The sequence below is a fragment of the Rhamphochromis sp. 'chilingali' genome (genome assembly GCF_963969265.1).
Source record: "Rhamphochromis sp. 'chilingali' genome assembly, chromosome: 2".
NCBI lineage: Eukaryota > Metazoa > Chordata > Actinopteri > Cichliformes > Cichlidae > Rhamphochromis > Rhamphochromis sp. 'chilingali'.
Window position 1 is genome coordinate 51,913,000 of NC_137930.1, and position 26,541 is coordinate 51,939,540.

The following is a 26,541-nucleotide window of genomic DNA, read 5'->3' on the forward strand; positions in this document are numbered from 1 at the left end:
GACTCGCGATTTAAACAGCGTCCTTTAAAGCCAACATTGCTGTCCTTAGGGGGGGGAAATAAGGTGCTCCTTTCTCACCAAACTGATATAATTGGTGAAGTGTGTTTCACTTTTAAAGTCTGCCAGCTTGTAGGAGCGAGATTTTTTTAAACCTCACCAATGTGGAAAGTTTTTTTTTTTAATTTTAGAAAACCTGCAGTTCATGCAGACAAATGCGGGTGATTTTTAAATAGATAAAACCCTAATCTGTGGGACATTTGATCAACGATTAATCTGCTGCAGAATTCTATTAAAAGGCTGAGGGCTCATTAGCCAATAGATCTTAATCCCATTACTGCCTGGGCGGTGGAAGGGGGGGCTCAACCATGAGCCCGTCTGCCTGTAGCTCTGTGGGGGATACTGTTGCAGGCAGTCGCAGAGAAGGTCATACACGGCACACTGCCATTTTCATAATGAGAGCAGAGCATCATGCATCATGCACAATCATAAAAAAGCCATCACTGGCTATGCAGACACATTTAATCACGGTGCATGTCTGGACCTAACATATTTAGCCCCACTGCGTAATAACAGGCTTTATTTCCTCTCTCGTGTGGGCCCAGTCCTTAGTTTAATTAAATGCGAGCTAAAATATCAGAGTAATCTTTCTCTCTGTGTGTATTAGGCTCATTGTTGAAACCTGTATTGGATTTGTTCTTGGTTGCTGCTTGCAAGGCCGCTCGTCGTAATGAAAGGGTCGAAGGTTGGCCAGCTGTAGGCAGAAAGACTGAAAGAGAAAAATGAGAATTAAACAGAATAAAAGAGATAAAAGCAAAAGAAAAATGCACCCAAGAAGAAAGTCAGAACGTGTAAGCTAAACAGAAGAGCTGAAGGAGGCAGCGTCAAGGATATTTCTAAGTGGACCTCTGTGAAAACAAACATCACCTCCATCTATTGACAGCCACCCACAGGTTGTTAGAAGCTGTGCCAAAGGCATTATAGAAACTCCTTTGTCCGAGCAGAGTTGTAGAAAACTGTGCACGCACTGTGGAATTTATTTGTTTTACTGCATATTTTGATGAGAAGATGAGACTGCAAAGGAGCTTTATGGCCTCTTCAGATACAAGCTAGTAACATCTCTGTCTTCCTACAGTAAACTATTTTTAGCTGCTTCTTTACTCACAAGGGGGTTGCCATGGAAGGTAGCTCCACGTGTTTGATTTGGCAGATTTTCTTTATGCCAGATGCCCTTTCTGACACAACCCAAAGGGATTTGTGTCTCCTCTCAGGATCGAACCGGGGATCTTTCGCGCGCATAAGCCACCATACTGCGGAGCCGCTCCCCGCCGCTGTCTTCCTAGAATAAGCTTGTTATGTTAGATTCATTCATTCCCTGCTATCTTTTATTGATACAGATGTCCTTCTCTGGCTGTGAAACTATGCTTGATCAATAAAGCCTTCGGACCAGATTTACTGATATGCTAGACATGTTGTTTTATCAATTATGAATCAGTCGGTGTTGAAAATGCCTGCCAGGCAAGAATGCAGCTGAGCACCCTCATTCACTGTACAAAACTATTTTGAACCAACATGATATGTTGACTAAATCCGAGGTGACTTTTCTTTTTCTTCATTTCTTTTCTTATCTTCTCTCCGTCTCCAGATATTGATGAGTGTGCGGACGGCTTTGTCGAGTGCGACAGTAAATCCACTTGTGTCAACTTGCCCGGCTGGTATCACTGTGAGTGCCGGGATGGGTACCATGACAACGGCCTGTTTTCCGCCAATGGGGAATCATGTATAGGTGAGTAGCCCGCCTTCACATACACAACACAAATATTGGCGATAAAGTTGTTTCAGGTTAATTACGTCTTTATTTAGCACACCACACGACACAGTAAAAAAATGAACACATAATTGTGACATTTCACACACTAAAAAAAGAAAATAAGTCGAATAATTCAGATCATTTATAAAAAAGTACATAAATATGATCGTGTAAAATTCTGAAAGTCTTAAAAGAAGTTGGTAGAAATTTCACACTTACCAAAACTAGACCTAAAAATTTTTATTTTAATGTTTTGTTTTTTTTAAGAATTGTGTTTATAAGTCTATCCGATTCAAAAAAAAAATGCCAAAAATGTGTCCTGTTGGAATTGACATAACGCTACGCCATAGAGAGAAAACTGGAAGCTGTTTCAGGCAGGAAACATACATAACATACTTCACTCTCCTCACGTTATATAACAAACAAACAATCCCAGTTATACAGTCCCAATCAAAAGTTTAAAGCCACACCTCCTTAAAAAAAGTACACCCCCCCCCCGAAAACAGAAATCAAAGTTCCAAACATGAACTCATTAATGATTAGCTCCACCGTTATTGCTGATCATTTCAAAAATTCAGTGTGGCATGCTTGATGCAAGTGTTTCCATGAGGTGAGTGGGAACATTTCTCCAAGTGGTGAAGACGGCCGCATGAAGGGCATCAAAATGTCCATTTTTGTAAACTTCCCTGCCGTCCATCCCCAAAGCTTCTCAACTGGATTTAGATCAGGGGAACACACAGGATGGTTCAAAAGCGTGATTGGGAAATCACTCTTTTGGACCTGGAAGAAGTCCCTTGTCCTGTGAACATTGTGTACTGTAGCATTGTCCTGCTGATAAACCCACTGGTTACCACACAGACGAGGGCCCTCAATCATGAGGGATGCTCTCTGCAACATCTGGACATAGCTAGCGGCTGTTTGACGCCCCTGCACCTCCTGAAGCTCCATTGTTCCACTTAAGGGAAAAGACCATTATGGCGCCCCCTCCACCGTGGCGTGTAAAAAACATCTAAGGTGGGATCTGCTCATCATGCCAGTAACATTGGAAATCAAGAGGACCAACAAGGTTACATTTTTCTCATCAGAGAATAAAACTTTCTTCCACCTTTCAATGTCCCATGTTTGGTGCTCTCTTGCAAAGTCCAAACGCTCAGTGCTGTGGCATTCAAGCAGACGAGGCCTTTGAAGACCTTTTTTGTTTTTGAATCCCTTCAGTCTCAGATGCCGTCTGATGGTTATGGGGCTGCAATCGGTGCTAGTAACGGCCTTAATCTGGGTCGAGGATCGTCCAGTGTCTTGGTGGACAGCCAATTGGATTCTCTGGCTCAGTGCTGGTGAAATTATTTTTGTTTTCCACTTGACTTTTTTGTTCCATAACCCAGATCAGGATCATTTAAGAAATTCCAGATAACTGTACTACTGCGTCCCACCTCAGCAGCGACGGCGCGCTGCAAGAGACCCTGCATATGCAGTTCAGCAACCCGACAATGTTGAAAAATGGAATGGTTTTTTTTGGCTTTGCCATCAGAACGTCATGACAGTGTGACTACCTGACAGAAAATGACAATGAATCCACATTTTTACACAGATTTTGCCTTTCAAAGGCATGTGGTCTTAAACTTTTCATCAGCTGTAAAACAGCCTGTTTCAGTTAAAGCATTGTTTTCAATAAATTGCATGCTCAAAAAAACATTTTGTCTCTCTCCCATTTCTTCTTGTTGCATTTTGAAGCTTACTTTGAACCTTGTTAAGATCCAACCATGCAAAATATGTTTGTTTGTTTTTGACATTTTTCAAGTGGTCCAAAAATTTTGATATGGACTGTTGAGCATTTCTCATCTGTCTGCTATTTCAACCCCTCCATCACCCCAGCATCCAACCTGAGTGATCTCAGAGCACAAATGCCCAACTTTACTGTAGCAACTCAGTTTTCAAGTTATTTGACTTAATTAGAGTAAAGCCTGCTCAAGAGGATAAGGCACCTACTTTATCAATATTTGACCTTAATTTTTTCAAGTCCTTGCATTAATTGAGGATTAAATTCCAGTTCATACATTTCAGCAATGCAAGAATGCCACAGACCGCTATTAATGGCAACACCCATTCATTTTCTATTGACAGGCTTTTTATGCCTCATTTTTATCACATCATTAAGTCCCTCTCTTTGAGTCCCAGTATCAGGATTGAGGGCTTCAAATTACAAAAGCCGGCACTGAAAATAGTGCTTCTGAAATCTGAACTTTAAGAAAAAAAATCTTAAGTGATCCACTTTGAAAAACTCACTTAACTTTTGAGATGTTTTTTTTCGGTGTTGTTTTATTTTTGAAACGTTTGTGTGCCTGTATGATTGCATAGATATGTTGTTAGGAGTTGCGTTTTCCTTCCTAAAAATATCACATTTCCTTTTGCAGCCTGTTCATTTTCGGAAACATTCTCTCTGATTCAGCCTGTCAGAAAAAAGTGTCAGCTGTCAAAACGGAAACCCTCAATCTACAGTAACAATAGTGCTAGCGCTGCTCCACTCGTTGACCCAATCTTAGCTGTCAGTTTGAGTTGTGAGAGGAAAAGGAGGGAGAAAAAAGTGCATTAAAACCACCCTAAAAAAAATAGCCTGTGTGTTCGTCACAAAGCAAAGTTATAATTTTGCCAAAAGTGGGTTTCTGGGTTACATTACAGCTGTATACTGCGTGTTCCCAGCAAGATTTGAAAAATGTTCTATTGCTGCACGTTACAATTGCATTTCAAATCCTCTATTCAGCGATTTTCACATACAGAGAGGCAGGGCACTGTTGTCCTGAAAGAGATAAAAGCATGGCTGCTCACCAACATATAAGAGCATCAACGTTTACAGGGAAAACTGCTTTTACCTTATCGCCCTGCTATTAAAGCAACATTACTGGTCTTGTAATAAAAAAAAGAAAGAAGAAACTGTTATCTGCACAGAGCATATGTATGATGTCATGCTTTTTGTATTCCCTGCAGATATTAATGAATGCAAGACAGGAAGGAACACCTGTGCCAACGACACAGTGTGCTTCAACCTGGAAGGAGGCTATGACTGTCGGTGCCCCCACGGGCACAACTGCACCGGCGACTGTATCCATGACAACAAGGTCAAGCACAGCGGGCAAATCTGGGTGCTGGACAGCGATAGGTGCTCGGTGTGCTCCTGCCAGGTAATGAACAGGCTGAGACATATGCAGAGAATACAGAGACAAGGAAAGCTGAGAGGAAAAGCAAAGAAACAAACAAACCAAGAACAGAGTAACAAAGCAGAGGTAAATGGATCCGCTGAAACAGAAAGAGGCAGACAAGTGAAAAGACGAGGAAACGTGTCCACGGCTGTATATAGCCGAGTAATGATTTCCCCTGTCTCTCTGACGCGTGCACACTTTTACAGTATGTGAGTTCAGCTGATCTAGGCGTGAAACGTTTTCAGCGCTGTTATTTTTCACTCTGCTTTCCAAGTGTTTAAACCAGAAATACAATAATATAACAAAGCAAATGTAAACCTGGTTTTCTTTCGGAATGATGTTGTTCCCCACAGGACCAATCAGCAGCAAGCGTCACTTTGTTTTATCCTGTAGTCAGAGTGCTTCTCTTTAAACAAGCAGTGACATTTTATTAAAACAACAACTAAAGCGCAGCAGTGCAACAAATGATTCTTTCCCTTTTTAATTTTTAATTAGACATGACATGTGATAATTGATGTAGGACAAATGGGAGACCACCTTTGGGCACTGTCACACCCCATCAACAGCAAACATTTGCACCCAGCTTTGGCAACTTTGAAGTGCGATTTAGCTCCTGAGTGACCTTTCGAAATTCAAAAAGTCTAAAAATGTAAAATCGTCTTAGCAAATTGCATTTCATTTACTGCCTCTGTGGAAATTGGAAATTGTAGCATTCACCCAGTCATGGTAAACAGATGGCAAGAAGTGCAACTACAGATTTTCGTCATGCTACAGTGATTGCTGTTGATTTCTTAGCAGCTAAAGAAAGAGGTACAAGTCTCAAAAAGCTGTTGGAGATTAAAACAGAGGTAGAAAGGCTCAAAATTGACCGTAATACGCATTGTATTTATTATTTTTCCCAGTTTTTGCTATTTTCTTAATGACAGAACAGTTTTAAATCTTTGCAGTATTGTACAGAAATAGCTTGATTCTTTATTAATGATTGGCTTTTACATATAACAAGCCACAGGTGAGGATATTTCAGTTTGGCCTTCTTTGTAAAGAGATCATTAAAAGTCACCAACACTGACTGTAACCAGTGGCTAAGGGCAGTAAAGCAAATGTATTTCAGTAATAACCAGAAGGCTCCTGGTTCCAGTCTCACATCTCCTTTTTCTTTTTTTAGTCTTTTGGCCTGCCAGCTTCCTAAATGACTCTTCCCTTAATATTAATTTAATAATGTGTGTGGAGCTAAACATTTATTACCGGCAGAAGATCAGACAATTTACCACACGTGTAACTTTCAGTCTTTATTACCTCTGTCTGGGAGGTTATGTTTTTGGTAGCATTTGCATGCATGGCGTTCTGTCCGTTAACACGATAGCTTGAAAAGATTTGAATGAATTCTGATCAAACTTACATCCACCAAGGTCTCCAAGGTCAATGTAATGATTTCAAAAAGCTATTTTAGAAATTATACTTACAATTTTACATTTGACCCCCAACCTCTCCTTCCTCTCCTAAAGGTCAAAACAATAATAATACTTTTTAGTGCTATTTATTACAACTATGTTTGTTCCTGCCGTTGTTTGTATTGAGAACATATAGGCATATAGGGAATGATATATGGGGATTGTAAATATCATGTTAGTTTGAACCTCTGGCCACTTCTTTAAGGTCAAATAATGCCAACCTTCATAAAATGTCCCGTATCTTATTATATTATATAATAAGTTTATTCATGCTCAGTTATTTACAAATGAAACATCCATTCATCAATTATTTTCCGCTTGTCCAATTTAGGATCGTGAGGAGGCGGGAGCCTGTTCCAGCTTCCATAGGGTGAGGGGTAGGGTATACTCTAAACAGGTCGCCTCCTACATAACGTTTATATACAAAATACAATACTCTTCCCTTAAAAGTAAATACAGCTCAGATAGGGAGTTGTCTTGGCGTAGGTTTGTGCTGTCTGAGTGCTTTTCGTCTTAGATATGCAGTCTGCTAGGCTAATTCTCTAGCTAGTAATGTAGCAATAACGCTAACTGAAAATGCATGAAAATGTGAATGAATTTTGATCTGATGCTTTTTGCATGACTAGAGTCCTAAAATCAGGATGTATGTATGGGTGGATGGATGGAGATGATGCAGTAGTGGTGAGCAACTTAATTAAAGCGCATGAGCTACTCTCTCTATATAGTCCTTTTTAAAGGTCTATCAGAGTGATTGGGGCTCTTGATGTACTTGTTTTGATTGATTCCTGACATCAAAGTGACAAGGCATCTGGGAACAGTTGGTCCAGAAAACTCATTCCATCATCTTAAACACATTTTTTTCCTCCATGATTATCAGGTCACAGAGCAGTCATACTTTGCATTTCAGCATTTCACTCAACCTAATGCCAAGTGTCTGGCGGTAGTGGAAGGTGATTATAGTGGATTAGTGTCGGTAGTGAATGATCAAGCAGCAAATTATTCATTTGATTACAAAGGTCCAGGGCAGAAATGGCTCCCTAATTAAATGAGTCATATTAATTGATTTGAGAGATTGAAGAGCTGCCTGTCAAAATTAGTTGTATTGAGCAGTTCAGTGAGCAGAGGAGTAAACATGTTATTGTTTTGGAAGTGGGTGGACACAGCCGGATATTACATGGAGAGCTGCGATTAACTGAAGAGGGGAAACCAAAGTCAAACCCCAGAAAAAAGACAAAGAGCATCCAGCCCGAGGTCAAGCAGTACACAAATAGTTCATTGTTTTGCTCTGATTGCAGTGCTGACGGGTGGAGTGTAACCCATCGATGCATCTGGACCAATTTCAAAAACATGTTCAGAAAAAAATATCAAAATACCAGGTTAACTGGCAACATTGAATGCATTCCTGACAATTCTTTACAAAAAATGTAAAGGAATGAAAGGTAGACTTTATTGTCAGTTTTGTTACAAAAAAGAAATCATACTCATGCTCTTTGAAATCAATTTTCAATCCATTCTATTAACTCCTTTTTCAGCTCAGGGCTGGGCACTCAAGCCTATCCGAGCTGTCGTCGTGCAAAATGTAGGGGACCTTTAAAATACTCAAATTTAATTTTGTGCTCTATAGTTAATTCGGACTTCCTATTTTTACAATCGTCTGTATCCATCCTGAGCCGGGAAATATGTAACCGTATGAATATCCACAGAAAAATATCCAAATATTAGAATTAAACAGTAACAAGAAGGCAAAGCGGCGATTAAAATGGGATTGGATGGAAAATTTGCACGCTATTATGAATGGGTGCTGTTGGGCTCGGGATACTAGACATGCGTTTGAAACACCGTGATTAATGCACATATAAAGATTCTGTGGAAACAATCAACAGAAGTACCTGTTCCTTTCACCACCTTCTGGCTACTGCAGGGTCATTCTGATTATTTTCATTATCAATTATCATGCAATTCTTTTTTCTTCTCTCTCAACCAATTCATAGTTAATTCTTAAAATCTTAGAAAATCCTAAAAAGCTTAAAACTCCTACCACGCTTTCTCAAAGCTGCCGATTATTTCCTGTACTCTGATGAGTTTGGAAGGAGTCTGAAAACACTGAGAACACCACGCTGATGAATAGAAACTATGCATCAGTACGCATAGAGTACACACTTTAATCTGGCGTGTCATAAATTGCTGCTTCAGAACAGTTTTCTTGGCATGAGCTAGACTGCCTTCATTACATTATTAATCATCAACATGTATGTTTAATGATCCCATCAAAGCAGAGGCCTTTGTCTGTGCGTGCAGCTGTTTTGGCCCATGCGTCATCCTGTGCTCAGTGCTCAGTTGTGCTCCCCACGCAGGCCGGCCAAGTGATGTGCCGCAGGATGGTGTGCGACTGCGACAATCCCAACGCCGACCTGTTCTGCTGCCCCGAGTGCGACCCTCGACTTAGCAGCCAGTGTCTGCATCAAAACGGCCTGCTCACCTACGGCAGCGGGGACACGTGGGTGGAGAACTGCCAGCAGTGTCAGTGCCTGGTGAGTAAAGGGCGCTTGTACCAACCCCCTCCTGCACGTTGATAATATTTCAAAGAGCGCAGGTATTTAACGCTTTCGTGCAGTGTCGTTTAAGGTGATAGCGAAGACAACATAGGCATTCGTTGCCGTGCCGCAGTGCCCACACGAGAGATGTAACAAATACTCCAGTCTCCATGGAAATGCTCATGAATGAGAGATGTGCTCTGCGAAAAAAGTCAAGGAAAGATGTTTTGTGGCAAGAGGGGGGGAGTGATTAAGAGGTGAATAGGGAGGTTGCAGAGAGGAGAAAATGAAGATTTCTTTCTTCTGCACAAGTGGAAAACCAAAGCAAGTGATTACTGAAATTTTAAAGAATTCAAAGAACTGTAAGGGCTGTTCTCTGCTGTGCTGGAATTACACGTTTTACTGGAGAAGACATTCAAGGTTAGGGGAACAGTGTCGCCTATGAGGTGGGAGGGTGAAACAGGGAGTGTTATTCCTGTGCTTTGAGGAGGTTCTGCAGCGTGTATGTCTGAGGTGCTAGTTTCGAGTGTCCTCTACATCTAATCCCATTTCCCATTCGAAACAAAACAGCATTTCGTTCACTACACAGATCTTTCTCAGTTAGACATATGCGCCGCTTTCTTTGTGTTCACATCTTCTGCTGCGTTGACCTTTTCAAGGTTTTAACAGTGTTTATGTTGAAGCAACAGGGAGGCGTTTTGCGTTTCCCAACAAACCTGACAAAAACAATAAATCTTCCCACCTGTGTTGCCCTTCTTACCATATTACCATATGCATATCACATGCAAATTGAAGGCTTTAGATTCTACCCCACTGTCTTCTCCTAACCCCACCCCCTCCTCCAACATGCTGTAACACTCACCCACACCAGTGTCAGTTCCTCTGTTGAATGACTCACAAACCGTCTTTGCTTTGGATCTCAGAGCAGCACTTTACAACTCTTATTTTTCTATTTATTTCATCCTCTTTTTGTTGCCTTTAAAGATCAGCCGTACTTGCAGCTAAGATACCATAAATTGGCTCCACTCTGACAGATTTATGGTCTGAGTAGCAATAGCAATTTCATTTCCTCTCGCACCCCTCCCTCCCTCTATTGTAATGCCGTCCTGATGCCTGGACCTGAGAGCTGCTTTTTTGGATTTCTTACAGCGAGCCATTATAGAAGAGCTTGAAAATCACCGCTCAGCAGAGGGGCAGCGGGGAAGCGCAGTTGGCTGAAAATGGGTTTGCTTCAGCATCGCTCTCGCTGAAACAGTACTCAGTGTAGGCCCTCGTGTTGACACGAGCAGACACGAGCACATTTGAGATTGCAGGCACGCCTGTAACAACACACACACACACGCACACACACACACACACACACAATGTAAACATAGTATACGTGTGCTTGAAAATCTGCACACATCCTACATATGTCCACATGTACGCACAGATAGACATAAAACATGCTCAGTTTAAGATGCACAGAGGCGCACGCAGAGCAAAGGGCCACCAGCACACGCAGTACAAAGAGCAGCACTTGAAAGGGAGAAGGCTGCTCCCGCGATACCGTACTGGGGCTCCAGTAGCGTGACAGGGACGTGAAATGAACCTTGAATGCTGCTACACTTAGCAGAGGCATGGCTGTCCAGACTCAGCGGGGGCCTTAAAATACACAGTGACAGCAGGGAGATGGGCAAAACATTCTCTCAAGTCCAAGATGTGAATCCTTTTGTATGAACCGTGCAATCATTTGAAATCAAGAGTGTGGCCTTTGCAGACCGCGCACACGCGGGCCACTTGCAATTTGCCATCTTGTTAAATCACCAAAATATCAAAGAAACCATTGATTTTCACAACCATACATGTAGATAGTAGCTTCATTTTTGAGAATAAAAATGGCATAATTATTGCAGGCTAATTCCCAAGCAAAGATAAATGTCACCAGTTCTAATTTCCCAGAGGCATTTTGTAACATTCAGTCTTAAAAACAGCAAATCTTTACATCTAGAGATTAAATAGCAGTGAGATATCGTGAATGGAGACATATTAAAAAATGATTTCATCTGAAGTATCACAAAGATATCAAAGTCCAGCGTCAGTTGTTTGTAAAAAGCTGTGCCCGACATCAGCCTCTCCTGTATGATAACAGACCACATCTGCATAAACAGACAAAGATGACATCGTCCCCTATCACAGTGTGGAACAGATACCTGAGGCTACAATCAATCCCTCCCTCTGGCAGCGAGCAGAAAGTGCCACTCGGGGGGATTTCCCACTTCGAATGTTTACACACAGCACAGAAACAGGGAGTGGGCATTAGCTCTGTGTGAGAGCGCGCTTTATAGCCAGCCTAATTTACTACAACATTTTTGAAACGCTGAGTCAGATGATTTTGAGAGATATTGAATATCCCCGGTGGGACACTTGCATCAAACCTCACCATGCGTGCGCACCCCTTTTATATCTGCTGGTGTGCTTAAACATAAACAGTCTGAACTCATATTTCATTTCAATAAGGCGCGCGGCAGATATGCACATGTATGACAGCACGAGCAGAAGTGGGTCAGGACAGAATGATGTAGAGTACAGTTCGGTTAAGAGTTGCAAGGATGGACAAAATCTATGACCCGTTTTCTCAGGCCAGTGAAAACGGCAGCGGGAAAAATCCAAGAAGGCTTTCTGCGCCGAAAGTTTGCTGTAAGATTAATAGGAGAACAACGAGACTAGAACAAGTCAATTAGAAAGGTGGAACATTTACCTCCACAGTCTGGAAAAACTGCTGACGCTGCCGGAAGACTGTGCCGCTCATCTTTATTTTTCTAGCTTCCTTACAAGTCGAGACGGTCCCTCCAGCATACAAATACACTATGTCAGGAGAAATGTGCATTTGAGTGAATAACTTGTTTAGACACAGGAAATGCAAAGTGCATTTGCAGTGATTATTTTTCTTTTTCTCTCTCTCTGCTCGGCTATCCTTTTCAAATTCCATCTCCACCTTCGCAGCAGGGGCAGGTGGATTGCTGGCCTCTGCCGTGCCCGCCTGTGGACTGCGAGTTTACTGTGGTGCCCGAGGGCGAGTGCTGTCCCCGCTGTGTCACCGACCCCTGCCAGGCCGACACCATCCGCAACGACATCACCAAGACATGTACGGACGAGCACAACATCTCACGCTTCAGCGGCTCCTCCTGGATTAAACATGGCACAGAGTGCACTCTGTGCCAGTGCAAGGTAAGCTGCTAGTCCTGCCGGCAGCATGGAAACAGCAAATTACAGTTTCTCTAGTTCGTGGCAGGCAAGACACAAAAGAAAAATGGCTTGAAAAGTGAGAACCCTTTGTGCTTTTTCAGGGGGCAAAAACAGAGTACTAGTATTTGCAACAGAAAGGCAATTTGTGCATCTTTAACACCTCACAGAAGTTGAATTTACCAGTTGTTGTAAAAGGGCAGTTATTGGGAGCTATTTAGTTAAACCAAGATGCACACAGTAATTGCTGTGGGGAAAAAAATGAATCTAATATTCATTCTAAGAACAAGACGGCTGCTGTATCAATTCAAATAAATAAGATATGATGTTCTGTTCCGCAATTATTCCCTTTCTAATTTTGAGTTTATTAGATCATAGATTACATGTTTTATTTATATTTATTAACAAGAATGCAGTTTTCTGTGAAGCAGAACTTTGATACTTTCGGGAAATGTGCTTTTTATTTTTCTTGTTTAGGATTAGATGAGAATGTCTTACTCGGATGCACTGCACTGTATTTCTGCTAAATATGAAGCTGCAGTCGGTTAGATTAAAGCTAGAAACAGGCTCTGTTGAGTGGTAATAAACCTACCAGCTCCTTTAAAGGTCACTAATTAACATTTTTAATTAGTTGTTAATTAGGGTGTAAAAATAAGTTATAGGTTTACAATGTAACGTGCTGGCCTGCTTCTTGGTTCGGAGCGGCAACTTGCTGTAAATCCACTGGTTGCCTCGCAACCTCAGAGTGATGACAAGACTCCTGTTTCAGGTCTGTAACCTGAGTTATAATGAGCAATTTTTTTTTTAAATGTAGAACTGTTCTTTTAAATGAAAATGAACTGAAATTCTGGCAGCGTCATTTTTCCTGGCCTCTGGCTCGGCTGCAGCAGGAAATCATGGATGTATTCTTCCCTCTGCTAAAGGAGCACACAGGTTTGGGGATGAAGTGCTGAAAACGTCTGGAGAAACACTCACATCAGCAGCTCAAGTAAATCAGATGGAGAAAGCTGCTCTTCGTGAGTTTTTATTTTGCAGCGCTGAGCAGTCACGGGGAGAGTAAACTATGCAGGCAATATCCTCTTCATTACCAAATGTGAGCGTAAATTGTTTGCCTGAGCTTTAGGACTTAATCCACCAAGGCTGACTCCCTCACTTGAAATTCTACTATTAAATATTCTCGTCGCGCGTGCCTGCAATGATGTCCGCATCTCAGACAGAAAATAACAGCTATTCTCTGAGGACTTTCAATAAACATCATAATTTTTGGAATCTCTACCATCCATTCATCTATCCAGCCATTTTCTTCTTCTATGCGAGTCAGGGTCGCGGGGGAGGGGAGGCATCTTTAGGTTATGCATCTTTTTTTTGGGGGGGGGGGGGGGGGCAAATTTTATTTAAGCACGCAGTTTTTAAATTCACCTAAAAACAGTCCTTGGAGTAGCAGCTTTACAATGCAAGCCTAAAATTAAAAACCTTGGCCTCTTGGATACTTGAAATGCAGCATCCTCACCCTCATCACCAGGCCAGCTAGAGATTTTCGACATTGCTTTGTGGAAATATCAAAAGTGTAAATTTGAAAGTAATTATAAAGAGTCAGTTTTCTGATTCAACAGAAATGAAGCACAGCAATTTTTCATCCTTTTAGTTTTAGCATTAACACTCAGCCTCTTCACTGTGCATGAGTTTTATTTTTTAGAACAAATGCAGCATAGTCCCAACTACAGGGACCTCCGGGGTACACGCATCGTAGAAGGGGTTAAACCAAAGTGACTCTGTGACCGTTCACATTTCTCAGTGAGAAATCGCCACCTTGTATCAGTTAGCGCCCAGACAAACTCTAAATACCAAACCAAGTCTGTGTGCCGCAGCACTGCTGTTACCCAAAAATATTATCTGGTTGAAAAAACGAGCTGCCCTGAGGTTAAATTGTAACAAACTTGTGCCTCTCTTCTTTCTCTTTCTTTGTGTTTCCAGAATGGACACATCTGTTGCTCAGTGGATCCCATGTGCCTTTAGTCCTGGCAGATCTGAAGGCACCTGTACAGTGTTCTCCATGTAAAAAAATACAAAAAAAATACATAAAAAATAACACCATCCCTGTGTCTCTTCACTATCCTCCTCACAGACGTGGGTCACATAATGTTTGCGTTGTAAGGATTTGTTTTGGCCTGCTGAATCAGATGGGTGGAAGTTCAGAATAACACACCCAGTGTCACATTGTCAAATACAGACAATTGTAAAAAAAAATGTAACCTTTCAGGTATTTTTCTTTCCCTTCTGATTAGCCACAGTTGATTGTATGTTCTGTACAGTAAACTCCACCCATCTGGTGCTAAGCTTTAACTCGTAGAGCAAATACTCTATGACCGGCGCCTGCTTCCTCAACTCCTTTATACCAAATGCAAATGTATATCATACCAAACAGATGATGGACTACGGTTTCCTGAAACCCACCACTTTGTTATGTCTCACCACTTAGAGTGAACCTTTAAGGATCACCATTCCCCACTCCCAATCATTGCTACATGAAACTGTAAAATATTACTATTACTGGCATGACTCTGCTTGATGTCCAAATATTTTTTGATTTCTAAATTCTCGATGATGATGATGATGATGATGATACATTAGCTAGAGCAAAGGCAGTTAGCATAAGGTTCCGTTGCCACATTTGAGTCGTCTTATGTGGTGCTTTGCAGCATTTTGTTCCATTTCTCTTTTTTGTAATTTTTTTTCCAGCTTGTTATTGTGTAATAGTGAAATAAAGTATTTCCATTTACATTAATTGCTTGTCTTTTTCTTATGTAATTTGGATTTATCACGATTTAACAGATATGAGATTTTATTGGCCATACAGTGGCTTCAATTAGATTTTTAGGTTTCTGGGTTCACTGTTAGTTTGTAAAACACAAACATGCATTACAAAATGTTTGCGATTATTCCAACAAAGAAGAAAATCTGATTAACTTTAGGTAGCAGACGTGTTTGTCTGTACTCATCCTCCAGCATGACTGCACCGATGAATGTATAGCGTGGGAACAAATGGAGAAGGGATTGTAACCATGTGCTGTAGCGCCTGAGCAGATTAGACTATATCATCTTACAGTCTGCATACATAAAACTGGATTTATTAGATCCATGTGGCACAGCATGACATGCAGTAAACTTTGCTGAAGTCTCAGAGTGTAAGACACTGTGACTGTTCAGAGGAAAAGACCCCTAAAAAGGAAATCAGGCAGATTAAAGTCTTAAATCCATTTTCTAATAATTTCTAGGAGATTGAAAATATGCAAACAAAGGTGTGGACAAAAAGTTAAAAACCTCCCCTCTTTCTCATTGCACATCCCCTCCTTTCCTCTCCTTCGATCCTAGTCACTCCAATCAGAGATGTGAGCTGAGCCATTGAGTATATAACATGATGTAGTATTGCTCCAGAGCCTTATTTTAAAGCAATCTCAAGCCCAACTACACCTGTGCTTTGTGAAGTCAGAGGTAACACTGTTTGCATTTTTTTTTAAATATTCATGGCTGTTTTAATTAAAGTTGCAATGTGGCAAGATATCACACCCTCTGTCTCACACACATACAAATACTGGAAAAAAAAACCCAAACCCTGAATCACATGCCTCACAATCATCTTAAAAACCGAAACAATACAAATCACTGCTTGTTTGAAGAATCACCCACCACGGTTTATGTATTCTGGCTGTGTGCCACGCCTCTTTTATATGCTGATGCACAGGATACACCTGCGCATCCTCGATCATAGCTCCTCTGCAAGCCCGCCTTCTCCTCTCTGATCCATTTTAGCAATTCAGAAATCCTTCAACATGGGATACTGAGATTGATTTCCGGGTCCCAGGCAGGAGGACGTAAAAAGAGGAGACGAGGAACCCTACACATAAGAAAAACAGAGGGAACAAAGAAAGCCCACAAGCAGAGTGAAAACAAAAAAATGTCTGGACAGCTTGAGATTGTGAAGTCGATCGGACAAAGAGCAAAAGGGCAGTGGAGGACTTTATAGACTATGTCAACTGGCAGACTGGCTACAGGTGAGGCAAGAAACGGCTGTGGAAACTAAACATACAGGGAGTGACTTGAGCATGAAACAAACACACTACTTATGTAGTTATATTTTACAGACAGATTACCCAGTTTATAAAATATGACGCATCATTAGTCGATTCAGGTAGCCATGTGTACATAAAACACTTAAAACGAATTTCCCTTCCACGGGTTGCAGCAGTAAAACATTTTAATGTGAACGCATCGGTCATATTATTGCAGTCACACATTAAAAATGAAATAAACACTGATAGATTGACTGATTATGAATGCTGGTGTATATTTGATGCCTTGCACATAAAAGATGGTTTGTAAACGTGCCCTTTTAGAACCATCGCCAGGCTTGTGTTAAGATTAGATATAAAAATGATCTGCTTTGAATAATATCTTTTTCCATTAAAAAAATCCAATGCCTTTTTACTACTCCTAGTTCTGTGAAAAAATGAATAACCGGACACAAAATGCGTCCTACCACACTCAAAGACCTTGTTCTCAGTGTTTGTGCCACGCAAGCTTGGCTTTAAGTTTAAGCTGCTCGTGATTCACTTCCAAACTAGCTGTGACGGTGCACACCTTACACTCAGGTTGGGGGAACTTTACGCTTTTGACTGATGAATTGGAATTAGTGCCACGCTGTGAACGTACATTATTCTGCACAGTGAAGCTCAAACAATTAAGAGAACAAACACTGATCAAAACTAATTTGTTCTGAGGAAAGTCAGAGATTTTGTCCTCCGCAGATATTGTACACTGGATAAGTAAATTTGTGTGATTTATAGATCTAACAGCGTTCTATCAGTGATTGGATTTTATACAAAGCCCCGTGTGGTGGATACACTTTCATGTCTGCATATTTGGATGCAGAGCAACGACTGCCGCAATTGTAGCACATGGATTCCTCTCTCCTCCCGACTTTGTCCTGTGCCTTTGGAGATGGTAGTAATACTTGTATCGCAGAAGAGCACTTAAAGCTCCTAATATAATTATCTATCCCTTCACAGCCACAGACAAATGAGTTCAGCCCGGAGATGGCTTTATTTCCCTGTGGAAAAGTCTCTCTCCACGAACTGATTCTACCTCGCAGCTGCTTACATTAACAAACACGCAACGTAATGGGGGCCCATTTATATTCCAACACACACTCTGCTCACTTGAGCCTTTTTTTTTTGTTTCTGCATCGCTCTCACTCCAAAAACTTTTTTTAACTCAGGTTATCATGACTCCAAACTCATCCCTGAGTTGAATGATAGGGCAGTGGACAGTGTGCAGTGGACAGTTCACAGCGGCTGCTCGTTGGTTGGCAAGGGCACCATCTGGCCTGCTTTGGTCCAGTGGCTTCTAGCTGGTGGTGGCATGAAGCCAGTGGGCACCTGAGTAGTGGTGGCACAGCAGGGCAGACTGGTCCTCCAGCTGGCTCCTAAATGTCCAATTTTCCATGGCAGTGCTGAACCCTCTGCAACAGATGCCTGTACCCACGGGGAGTCCACTTCACTGCCTGTCCTATATTCACTGTTAATGACCACACATATCATTGTGATTGTAGCTGGTGAAGCAAGGCAACAGTGAAAAGTCAGTTTTACTTTAAGTGTGGAGTTTAAATCAAGAGAAAAAAAACGCATTAGTAATACATTTGGGCTGACATGTCATTTTCAGTGCTCTTATAGCCTTCAAATTGCTCTAATTGGTCTGCAAAATCCACTGCACTCTGAAGAATGAGAAGGGTCTTTATCTGACAAAAAGATACCAGGAGCATGCAATAATACAATCACCTGAAAATCATCTTTTTTGGACTTGGCAATCTCATGCATGTACTATGTGTAGGGAATTACATGGACATGTGCAGTTTATAGCATTTGCGTGTATTTGTACCTCTTATCGCTGCAGGGTAAACTCTGTTCATTCTGCTTATTTGTCACAGCTTGTGCGGGATTGACTTAATGCATAAGCATGTAGTGCATGAGCCAAAGCAAGAATGGAAGCCGCTTTGAATTGTCTGTGTTACAGCAAACATCCACACAAGTGCTCACTGTGCCCACAGCACCTATAGCTTTTGGTTCCAGCTTCAACTGTGGGTGCAGCCAAAGGTGCTACAATCAGGATATTTAGTACTGATTATTTCATATGAACTTGTTTTTAATCGACGAAGAACCTCCTCAGGAGATTAACAAAACTGTATTATACAGTTTAGTATACAGACCCCCATTTTGGTTTCAGAACTGTCTTAATTCTTTGTAGCACTGACTCAACAAGTTGCTGGAAACCAGGAGGTGTGCTATCCTGCTGGAAGCAGCAGTCGGAAAGCAGGGAACGCTGTGGTCACAAAGAGATGGGCACGGGCGGCAACAATGCTCAGGTAAGCTGTGGTGTTTACGCAATTCTGAATTGGGACTAAGGGGCACAAAGTGAGCCAAGAAAATATCCCACACACCACCGATAGCAAATTTGGTGGATACACGCGTTCATGATGGTTACACCAAATTCTGACCCTGCCATCTTAATGTCACAGCAGCAATCAAGTCTCAACATTTCTCCAGGCTTTTATTGTCCAATTTTAGTGAGCCCGTGCAAACTGAAGCCTCAGTACCAGTAGTGGTACCCAGTGTGGTCTTCTGCTAGTGCAGGCCATCTGCTTCAATGTTTTGATGCTTTTTCCTCAGTTGCAAAGAGTGTTTTTTTGTTTCTTTAATTACTGTTGCCTTCCTATCAGTTCCATGCATTCCGGACACTCCTCTCTGACTGTTGGCATCTGCGTAATTTTGTGCTGAACATTTGGGGGATCAAGATCTCTGTCTAAATAAATAAATAAATCTGGGTAAATTCCCAGATGATTAAACATAAACATGCAACTATTTTGCTGGTAATACCTGAAATGAGTAAAGAAAATCAACAGCCTATTTATGCAAGATAATTCATAATTTTATTGGGGAGTTATATTGGTTGGATCTCATTATTGAAAGGGGGGGGGGGGGGGGGGGGGGGGTCATAACCCCCCTAACCCTCCTCGAAATTACACCCCTGTCTCTTGGTCAGTTGCTATGACTTACTAGTATTTTCTGGTATTTCAGTCACCTGAAAATATCAGCTGATTTAAATCTCAGTGTGCTTAGGTCGGGAGATGGAGCTCAACTTTAACATATTATATAAAACTATTTAAAACAGTGCAGTGTGTGAGTTTTGCAGCAAGGCTTACAATGTCAAGATCAACTTTTTCCACTGTTCACAAAGAAATACGCTGCACAGTGACAGATATCTTTCTATTAGATATTTTTCTGATTGATATTTTCAGTTTTGTAGGTCCAATGTTGGTAAAAAAAAAAAAAAGAGACATTTTTCCCCAACACTGGATTTTATCGTCATTTACCTGCTGCTCCACTGAAGGACATTGCAACTGAATTTTTTTTAAATATTCACCAAGCAGCTCTTCATTTTATATAACTTACGAACAATTTGAATAAAATTTGATCCTCTTCCTCGACACAGGAAGAGTAAGGCAGACATCATTATCACAAACCCACCCCTGGGGTTTCAGTCCTCTGAGTGACTTGTTGGAGGTTCTGAGAGATTTATCCGAGCCACATGTTCCTCTGTTAGGTATCAGAAACCCGCAGAAGGAATTGCTGATGAATTCTCTTTCCCTTGTGGCCACTGGGGACAGAAACCATCTCAGACTTGGTGAAAAGACTGAAGGGAAACCTTGTAGCTGGCTGGGACTGACAGTACTGATAAATTTCACAAGGTCTCTAAGAGTCACGGAGCTGCCAGCACAGAGTGATGGGCCATGCCAGGACATGATACACTGATCTAATTGGAGGATAGCTCAAAGACAGTAGAGAAGATTCCAGTTGATCTGTAGCTATGGCTCATTCCCTCTAGAGAATTTTTCTGGCTTATATTTAGCTCTAGGTCCAACAATAGTGCTTCATATCCTCCCTCAAAAAGCAGTTCTTATGTCTTTTTGGATTTGTAGACATGCTATTGGAACAAATAGTAAATAATGGGGAACATTTCAAAGGTGCCTGAAGTCAGTTTGAAAGAAAGCTTCTCTGTCATGAAAAAAAGAAGCAAGCTAAAAATTTGATTACCAGACAGAAAGGAATTGATCATGAACGTTTCCAACACGAATGCATCCACGGCAATGAGGGAGAAGTCGATACACTTTTAAGACAACGTGGGTATCAGGCTCCAACACCCCATAAACATTTTTTTTGAAATGCCTGTTTTGATGTGCTCTCTCACTTTCTGCATGGTCCTCAAAAAAAAAAAAAAAAAAAAATCAATATCTAATTTCTCAGCCCAATGGCAGACTTGGAAGAGGCCTCAGTAAAAACAGCTAATACACTCTGGCAATGGGATTTATTTCACAGACAAACAACAAGCATCCGTGAGACCTCAGGTATTCACAAATCTGCTTGGTTTTCACACCGCAGGTGTTTTAATATTTACTACTGAAGCAATCTAGCTGAGGCTCTTATTAAAGCTAATTTTGCAGTGAATGGCACAGCAGGATTCAAGTGTTGTGGGTGCAATTACACATCCCAGGATACACGGTTACTGACAATGGAGTGCTGGATTGGATGACACCTGCGATAGCATAGTCTCACATCAGTTTGTTTAACTGCTTCTGTCACATTACAGATTTTTCATAACTCACTCCTCTGTTGTGTTAAACCGGTGGTTGGATTCCAGGCCCGTGAAGCAGCTTTCTACAGCTGATGGATGAAACAGTCACTGTTTAACATGATTTAACCTAAAACGATCAACCACTTTTTATCAGCAGCAACCCCTGCAGTCCCTTTTATCTATTAACAACCACATGCTTTAAGAATGGGTTAGATTTAGGCTTACATGCAACCCTTTTTAATAGAATCTTTGCATATATGTCAAAACAGAAGAGCTTACAAGAAAAAAAACCCTGCAAGGCCAAGATGCGTGTATGGGACTTGATCTGAAGAGTAACATCTGGTAGTCCCAAAAAGAGAGTGAAATCCTATATTATAAGCATGAATATGTACATATAATACATGGATGTCGACACAGAATAGCTCCCAGCTCATTTGAGTCGCCAAACTGGACCACATGACCGTGTTTGTGGTGTTGGAGCATTTTTAATAGAACAAACAATTTAAATTAGATTGTTTTATAGTTAAATTTGCGATCAGCACATCCAAGAGTCTTAGAAGAATTGTTGAATATTTCCTAGTGAAAGTGAATAACTGTTACATCACAGATCTGTCATAACGCACTCCTCTGTGTGGTATTTTCTCATTAACCACTGGTTGGATTTCAGCCCTTTCTCATAATCGGCATCTCTTATTTAGACACAGCTGCACTTTGAGATAAAGGGTAAAAGTTGAAGAGCTCACAATAACTATATCCTGGTGTTTATGTCTACCATCCGTGTCATATAAATTTAGCAAATTCGCACAGTAACATTCGCCGATTAACACTAAATGCACAGTGGGCGACTGGCTCTCGTTCACTCTATAAATGTGATCCCTAACATTTGTAGGACTCTTTCAGTGCCTTTAAAAAATTTCGCAACATTCCTTTCAAAATTTCCTCTTGAATCCAGCGTGGCTCTGATCATCCGGCACTGCCATCCAGAGCCAAGCGGCGTGCATGGCAAAACAGCAAAGATGAAAAGCCGTACTGTGCCATAATTCTCTGTAACAAAGCACATTTTTTTTCTTCTTTAATATATTATCAATCATCTCAAGGCCCTTCAGATTTTTCTCTCAACCTCAATGGAGGAGTCCCAACACCACACTGGGAACCAATTCTGTCGGCAGTGAGTTCAGTTTTCATCCCTCAGACATTTTCGATCCAATCTATAACTCATTTACACGTAGACATGTTCTATAAACAAATCCCGCCGGGGAACAAAACAAGTAACAAATTCAAATTGTTTCCCACTGGCATAAATCAAACAACAGACAGGCTCAGAGGAGAACTCATGCTAATCTGAGCTGGGTGCTATGTGTATGCAGGCTACGTATTCGAGTGTCCTTGTGAAGAGATAGTATCATTATTTCTCCTGTTGCCCACATTAATTGGGTCAGCAGATGCAAGAAGCTTGACCTGCACTGTTGCTTGGCAACTATACTTCCCAAGCATATAGAAAAACTGAAAAGCAGAACTTAACTTGCGAGTTACTTATCGAGATCAGCAACCTTGTTCAAAAAGAATTAAGGAAAGTGGTCAAGCGATACAGAATGTAAAAAATGTATTAATTTATTGGTAGCACAAGGTTCAACAGTAGTACAGTACACTGTGGAAACACAAAACAATCCCCTTTGCTTCAAAAAACAGAGAGGAACTTGTAGGAATTGTCAGTTATGCAGCACAACACAATAAAAACAGTCCGAACAAGACAAAGGCCTCACTTTTAACCCAAACAATTACAGCTGCATTCCAAACATATTAGAGCCCCTTCATGTCCAAAGAGGTTCTGCCCTTTGGTAAAACACTAATATCTAATGTCTTCACAGAGCTTTAATGTATAAAAGGATAATTACTAAACCAAAAGCTGCAAACCAATTATGCTGAATAAATTGACCTCTTCACAGAATGGCCTTTGTTGAAAAGAAGTGTAGCAGCAAACACCTACACACTTCACATGTGTCTGCACACACACACACACACGGACTGTTAAGTATAAAACATCATGTACAGACACAAGTGGACATCTCTCTCTCGCTCTGCTTCCAGTTCACACACACAAAAAGACAAATGCAGAAAACTCCACTGTGTAATGTTCTACCAGAACAGGACCTCAACCTTAAATAAAAGACATTTTAATTGTTTTTGTCATTTCAAAAATTAAAGATAAAAAAAATTTAACGATAATCCATTAATGTGAATGTAATTATATTAATTTGTACTGTAGATAAGTTTACAAAATGTAAGAAATCTGGTCATATTCTGTTACATGATGACTGCTGTGCCTTTCATTGGCAAACAAAGCAGACTATTTGAGAAATATCATATAGATATATGTCATAGTTTCTTATTTCTGCAGCCACAGTGTAATATTGTGCATTATATATCAATGCAGAGTACAACAAGAGCACATGCTATCTTGCGTTGTCTCGGTGCGTACATGTCTTTGTCTCAAATCATCACATTTTCTTGCAAATATGTTCAAAATACTGCATGATTGAGCATCTTTGGTCAAAAGCATGAGCAAGTTCATTATATAATTAACAACAAACTTAATTTAGATGGTTATTTTATTGTATAAAAAAACAAAAAAGAACATGTTTTTGGACCAAACACCCCCCAAACTTAGGTGTACAAACACTTTTACACATTAAAGCCAGTTTAAGCTAAAATGCTGCAGCTTTTAGTTATGTTTGAAATGAGGGTTTCTTTTACAGTAGGATAATGCACCTTTTCTTTCATGCAATAAAACAGGAAAGAAAATCTGCTTTTACAACCATTAGCTTTACATAAAGAAGCCCTGAGCTTTGGAGAAGTCACCGCTGCACTTCAATGGTTTACATTTATGTTTATGCCAAGGGCAAAAACCACCTTTTCTCCCTCTGTTGGTATTCAGTAAAGGTGCAGCAGCCGCATAAGCAATCATGAGGTGGCTTGCTGCTTAGCTATTTGATCTCTGCTGATTGCATTTATTATCTTTGCAACTAAAATCAAGTGAGGGTAAATGAGGAGGTCGTCACCGTACACCGATGGTCATAAACACAATTAAAACGTAGTAAGAGTGACATCGCATGAGAATAAATTAAAATGATAACGTTTCAGGATCAAATGAGGTAACATGATGTCGATATGATAAGAGCATACAGTATGTCAGACATTAGTAAAGCAGATCCGGATGGTCACACAGGCTGTTTAGAATATGCTTTGCGTATCTGAATATGTGAAATATCAAGGCACTGCTGTAGTTATAACACTGTTTTGAAACAATAAAACTCCACTAACCGAAGGTCACATCTGTAGAAATAGTTCTCTGTTACAGGCACCCGTTAGTGTACCTTGACAAAATTGAATTAGGAAAATGTAAAATCCAAGGTAGCACCTGGTCAGTTGAGGTTTTGCAATGGATCTGCTATGTATCAGAATTGGTGCCATTTAAAGACTTTTAAAATGCTTTTGGTACAAAAATATATTAATATGACTGGAACAGCCATCAAGGTTAGGCTAGGTAAATAACACTCTGTCCTTCACTTGAAGAACTGTGTTAAAGATCCTCCTCTGACATCTCGTGCTGTCCTGAATAAACATGCTCGAGTTGTTTACCATTGATCATGTTGGTTCCAACCTGTCTGCAGGTGCAAAGTTTCAGAGGTTCGTCAAGTCACGGGGAGAATTTGTGAACATCGAAAGAGACTGCCGGTTCATCCTGCTCCGTGCTGTCGATCACAATGCTCGGATGTGTCTCTTGGGTTTCCATGGAAATCGTAGAGTTCGTAGAGGGTGTCGCTCCAAAGTGCGGCCCATCCACCGACAGAAGCATCGGCGTTCCCGATCGTTTGAGGCTATCGGTCATAGTGACATGTGTCTCCTCTGGCGTCGCGCCCATCTCCTTGCTGTACTCGGATGGCGACTTCCTCTTTATCCTCTCGTAACTCTTGTCTGGATTTTCTGTGAAGGTCTCGCTGTCCTGAAATCGACCAAACAGCCAGATGAAAAACCCAAAGAGTACGAACGCCACTAGGCTCGGAATAAAGGCCAGGCATTTCACATCCAAGCTGGCTCCAATGTAGCGGCTGTGGAGGAACATGTCCCGCTCCACGTAGGTTAAGTTGGTCCTAGGGTCAACGTTGGTGGAGCGCCACTCGTAGGTGAGTGTGCTGTGATTGAAGTCCTTGAGGGTTTCTGGCTCCTCCACTGTGAAGATCTTCTCACCAGGCCCAACATACTGCCCATATTCATAGGGCTTATAGAAGATCTGGTTCTTCCACATGTTAAGGTCCAAAATCAGCACGAGGAAGATGATACCATAGTTGAACCACTTACCTGCAATGAGAATTTCAACTTGGATTAGACCAGGCTTATATTTGAAAGCTAAGTAGCATGCACGCACTGTAAAGATGATTTAAAGCATATCCTCAACGATGTACCACACAAGCCTCCACCAAACATGGCTAAGCGGGCAGAGTCCATAGATGGATATGCTGTCACATTCATTAATCAGAAATTCCTCTCATTTTGCATGCAGATAGAGGTGGTAGCTCCTCCACGGTATCTCCTAACAAGATCACTATATTACCATGAGACAGCCCACACCACCACTGCCCAGGTTGTCTGATAGCAGGCAGATGTCGCCCCTGGTATATGTGACACTACTCCCTACCTTTCCCCGAGATATGATGCTAATAAGCTTTCAGTTAAACCAATCACGCCGCACCGGAGCCATTTCCATAATGCTTAATGGATATGCAATGCATTAAGGTTAACAACCTTCTGCGAACCACTGAGCCTTTGAACAGTTTAACATTTAGCTCAGGAACACTGGTTCGCCTCCCCTTGATAGTCATGACAGGCCGTGTTCATGTGGCAGAACCAAATAGAGAAACCAGTAGGACGGTTTTAAATGGGAAATACACTCATTTGCAGAGAACATTAAAGAGGCCGAGATGCGAGAGATGATGAGGGAAGCATCTCGCACATCAGGGAGGAACGCGAGGAACAGGAAACACAATCGAAGCGGCGTTGGCACCTGCTTTCCACAGAAACTACACATGTATTATAAATGGTTGCTTGTGGTTTAACCAACAAACACTTCCCCAAAGAAAGAAAGGAGTGGAAAAGTAGAGCAGCCACAGCACTTTTTATTTTAAGTATTCACAATTCAAAAATAGGGCAAATTTATGTCTCCCTCATGGACATTTTCATTTCTTTCTGCTGCCTAATCCATTTCCAACAGCTGTAAAAAAATTTAAAAAAAAAAAAAATAGAAAAAAAAAAAAAACAGAGGTTCTCATTAAAAAAAAAAACAATGAAATAACCCCGTTCTTTGTCCGGAGGACCTGTATCTGAGTGTACCTGTGATATGAATGTGGTACTCCTCTTTAAAGATGCGCTTGCAGACAGGAAGCTTAACCTTCACATGTGTTGTAGACATTCCTGGCAGATTCATATCCAGGTCACCCATGAAGTGAGGGAACTCCCAGTCCTAAAACACGCACAAATACAACAGGTTTTGAAAATTTAGCTCGCAATTGTGATGCTGCCACCCATCTGAATACACTGAAGTGACCAATGTCAGCTCTGCATCATAGTTTATTGGATGCTGAACACTT

The 26,541-nt window shown here is 41.1% G+C and overlaps 2 protein-coding genes across 3 annotated transcripts in view; one reads left to right on the forward strand and one right to left on the reverse strand.

The window, feature by feature from the left end:
• nell2a (neural EGFL like 2a) overlaps window positions 1–14,978 on the forward strand; it is a 92,397-nt gene extending 77,419 nt beyond the window's left edge. The window contains exons 16-20 of the mRNA XM_080868232.1: window positions 1,643–1,783; window positions 4,790–4,983; window positions 8,807–8,983; window positions 11,972–12,196; window positions 14,186–14,978. Of these exons, the coding sequence (XP_080724358.1) occupies window positions 1,643–1,783; window positions 4,790–4,983; window positions 8,807–8,983; window positions 11,972–12,196; window positions 14,186–14,227 (779 nt within the window). The 3' untranslated portion in view covers window positions 14,228–14,978. The remainder of the gene's footprint in view (window positions 1–1,642; window positions 1,784–4,789; window positions 4,984–8,806; window positions 8,984–11,971; window positions 12,197–14,185) is intronic.
• Window positions 14,979–22,517: 7,539 nt separating this feature from the next.
• Window positions 22,518–26,541, reverse strand: part of tmem117 (transmembrane protein 117) — a 48,216-nt gene continuing 44,192 nt past the window's right edge. For both annotated transcript variants that reach the window (XM_080864808.1, XM_080864807.1), the window contains exons 7-8: window positions 26,285–26,414; window positions 22,518–25,255 (exon numbers count right to left, since the gene is read on the reverse strand). In XM_080864808.1, the coding sequence (XP_080720934.1) occupies window positions 24,594–25,255; window positions 26,285–26,414 (792 nt within the window). In that variant the 3' untranslated portion in view covers window positions 22,518–24,593. The remainder of the gene's footprint in view (window positions 25,256–26,284; window positions 26,415–26,541) is intronic.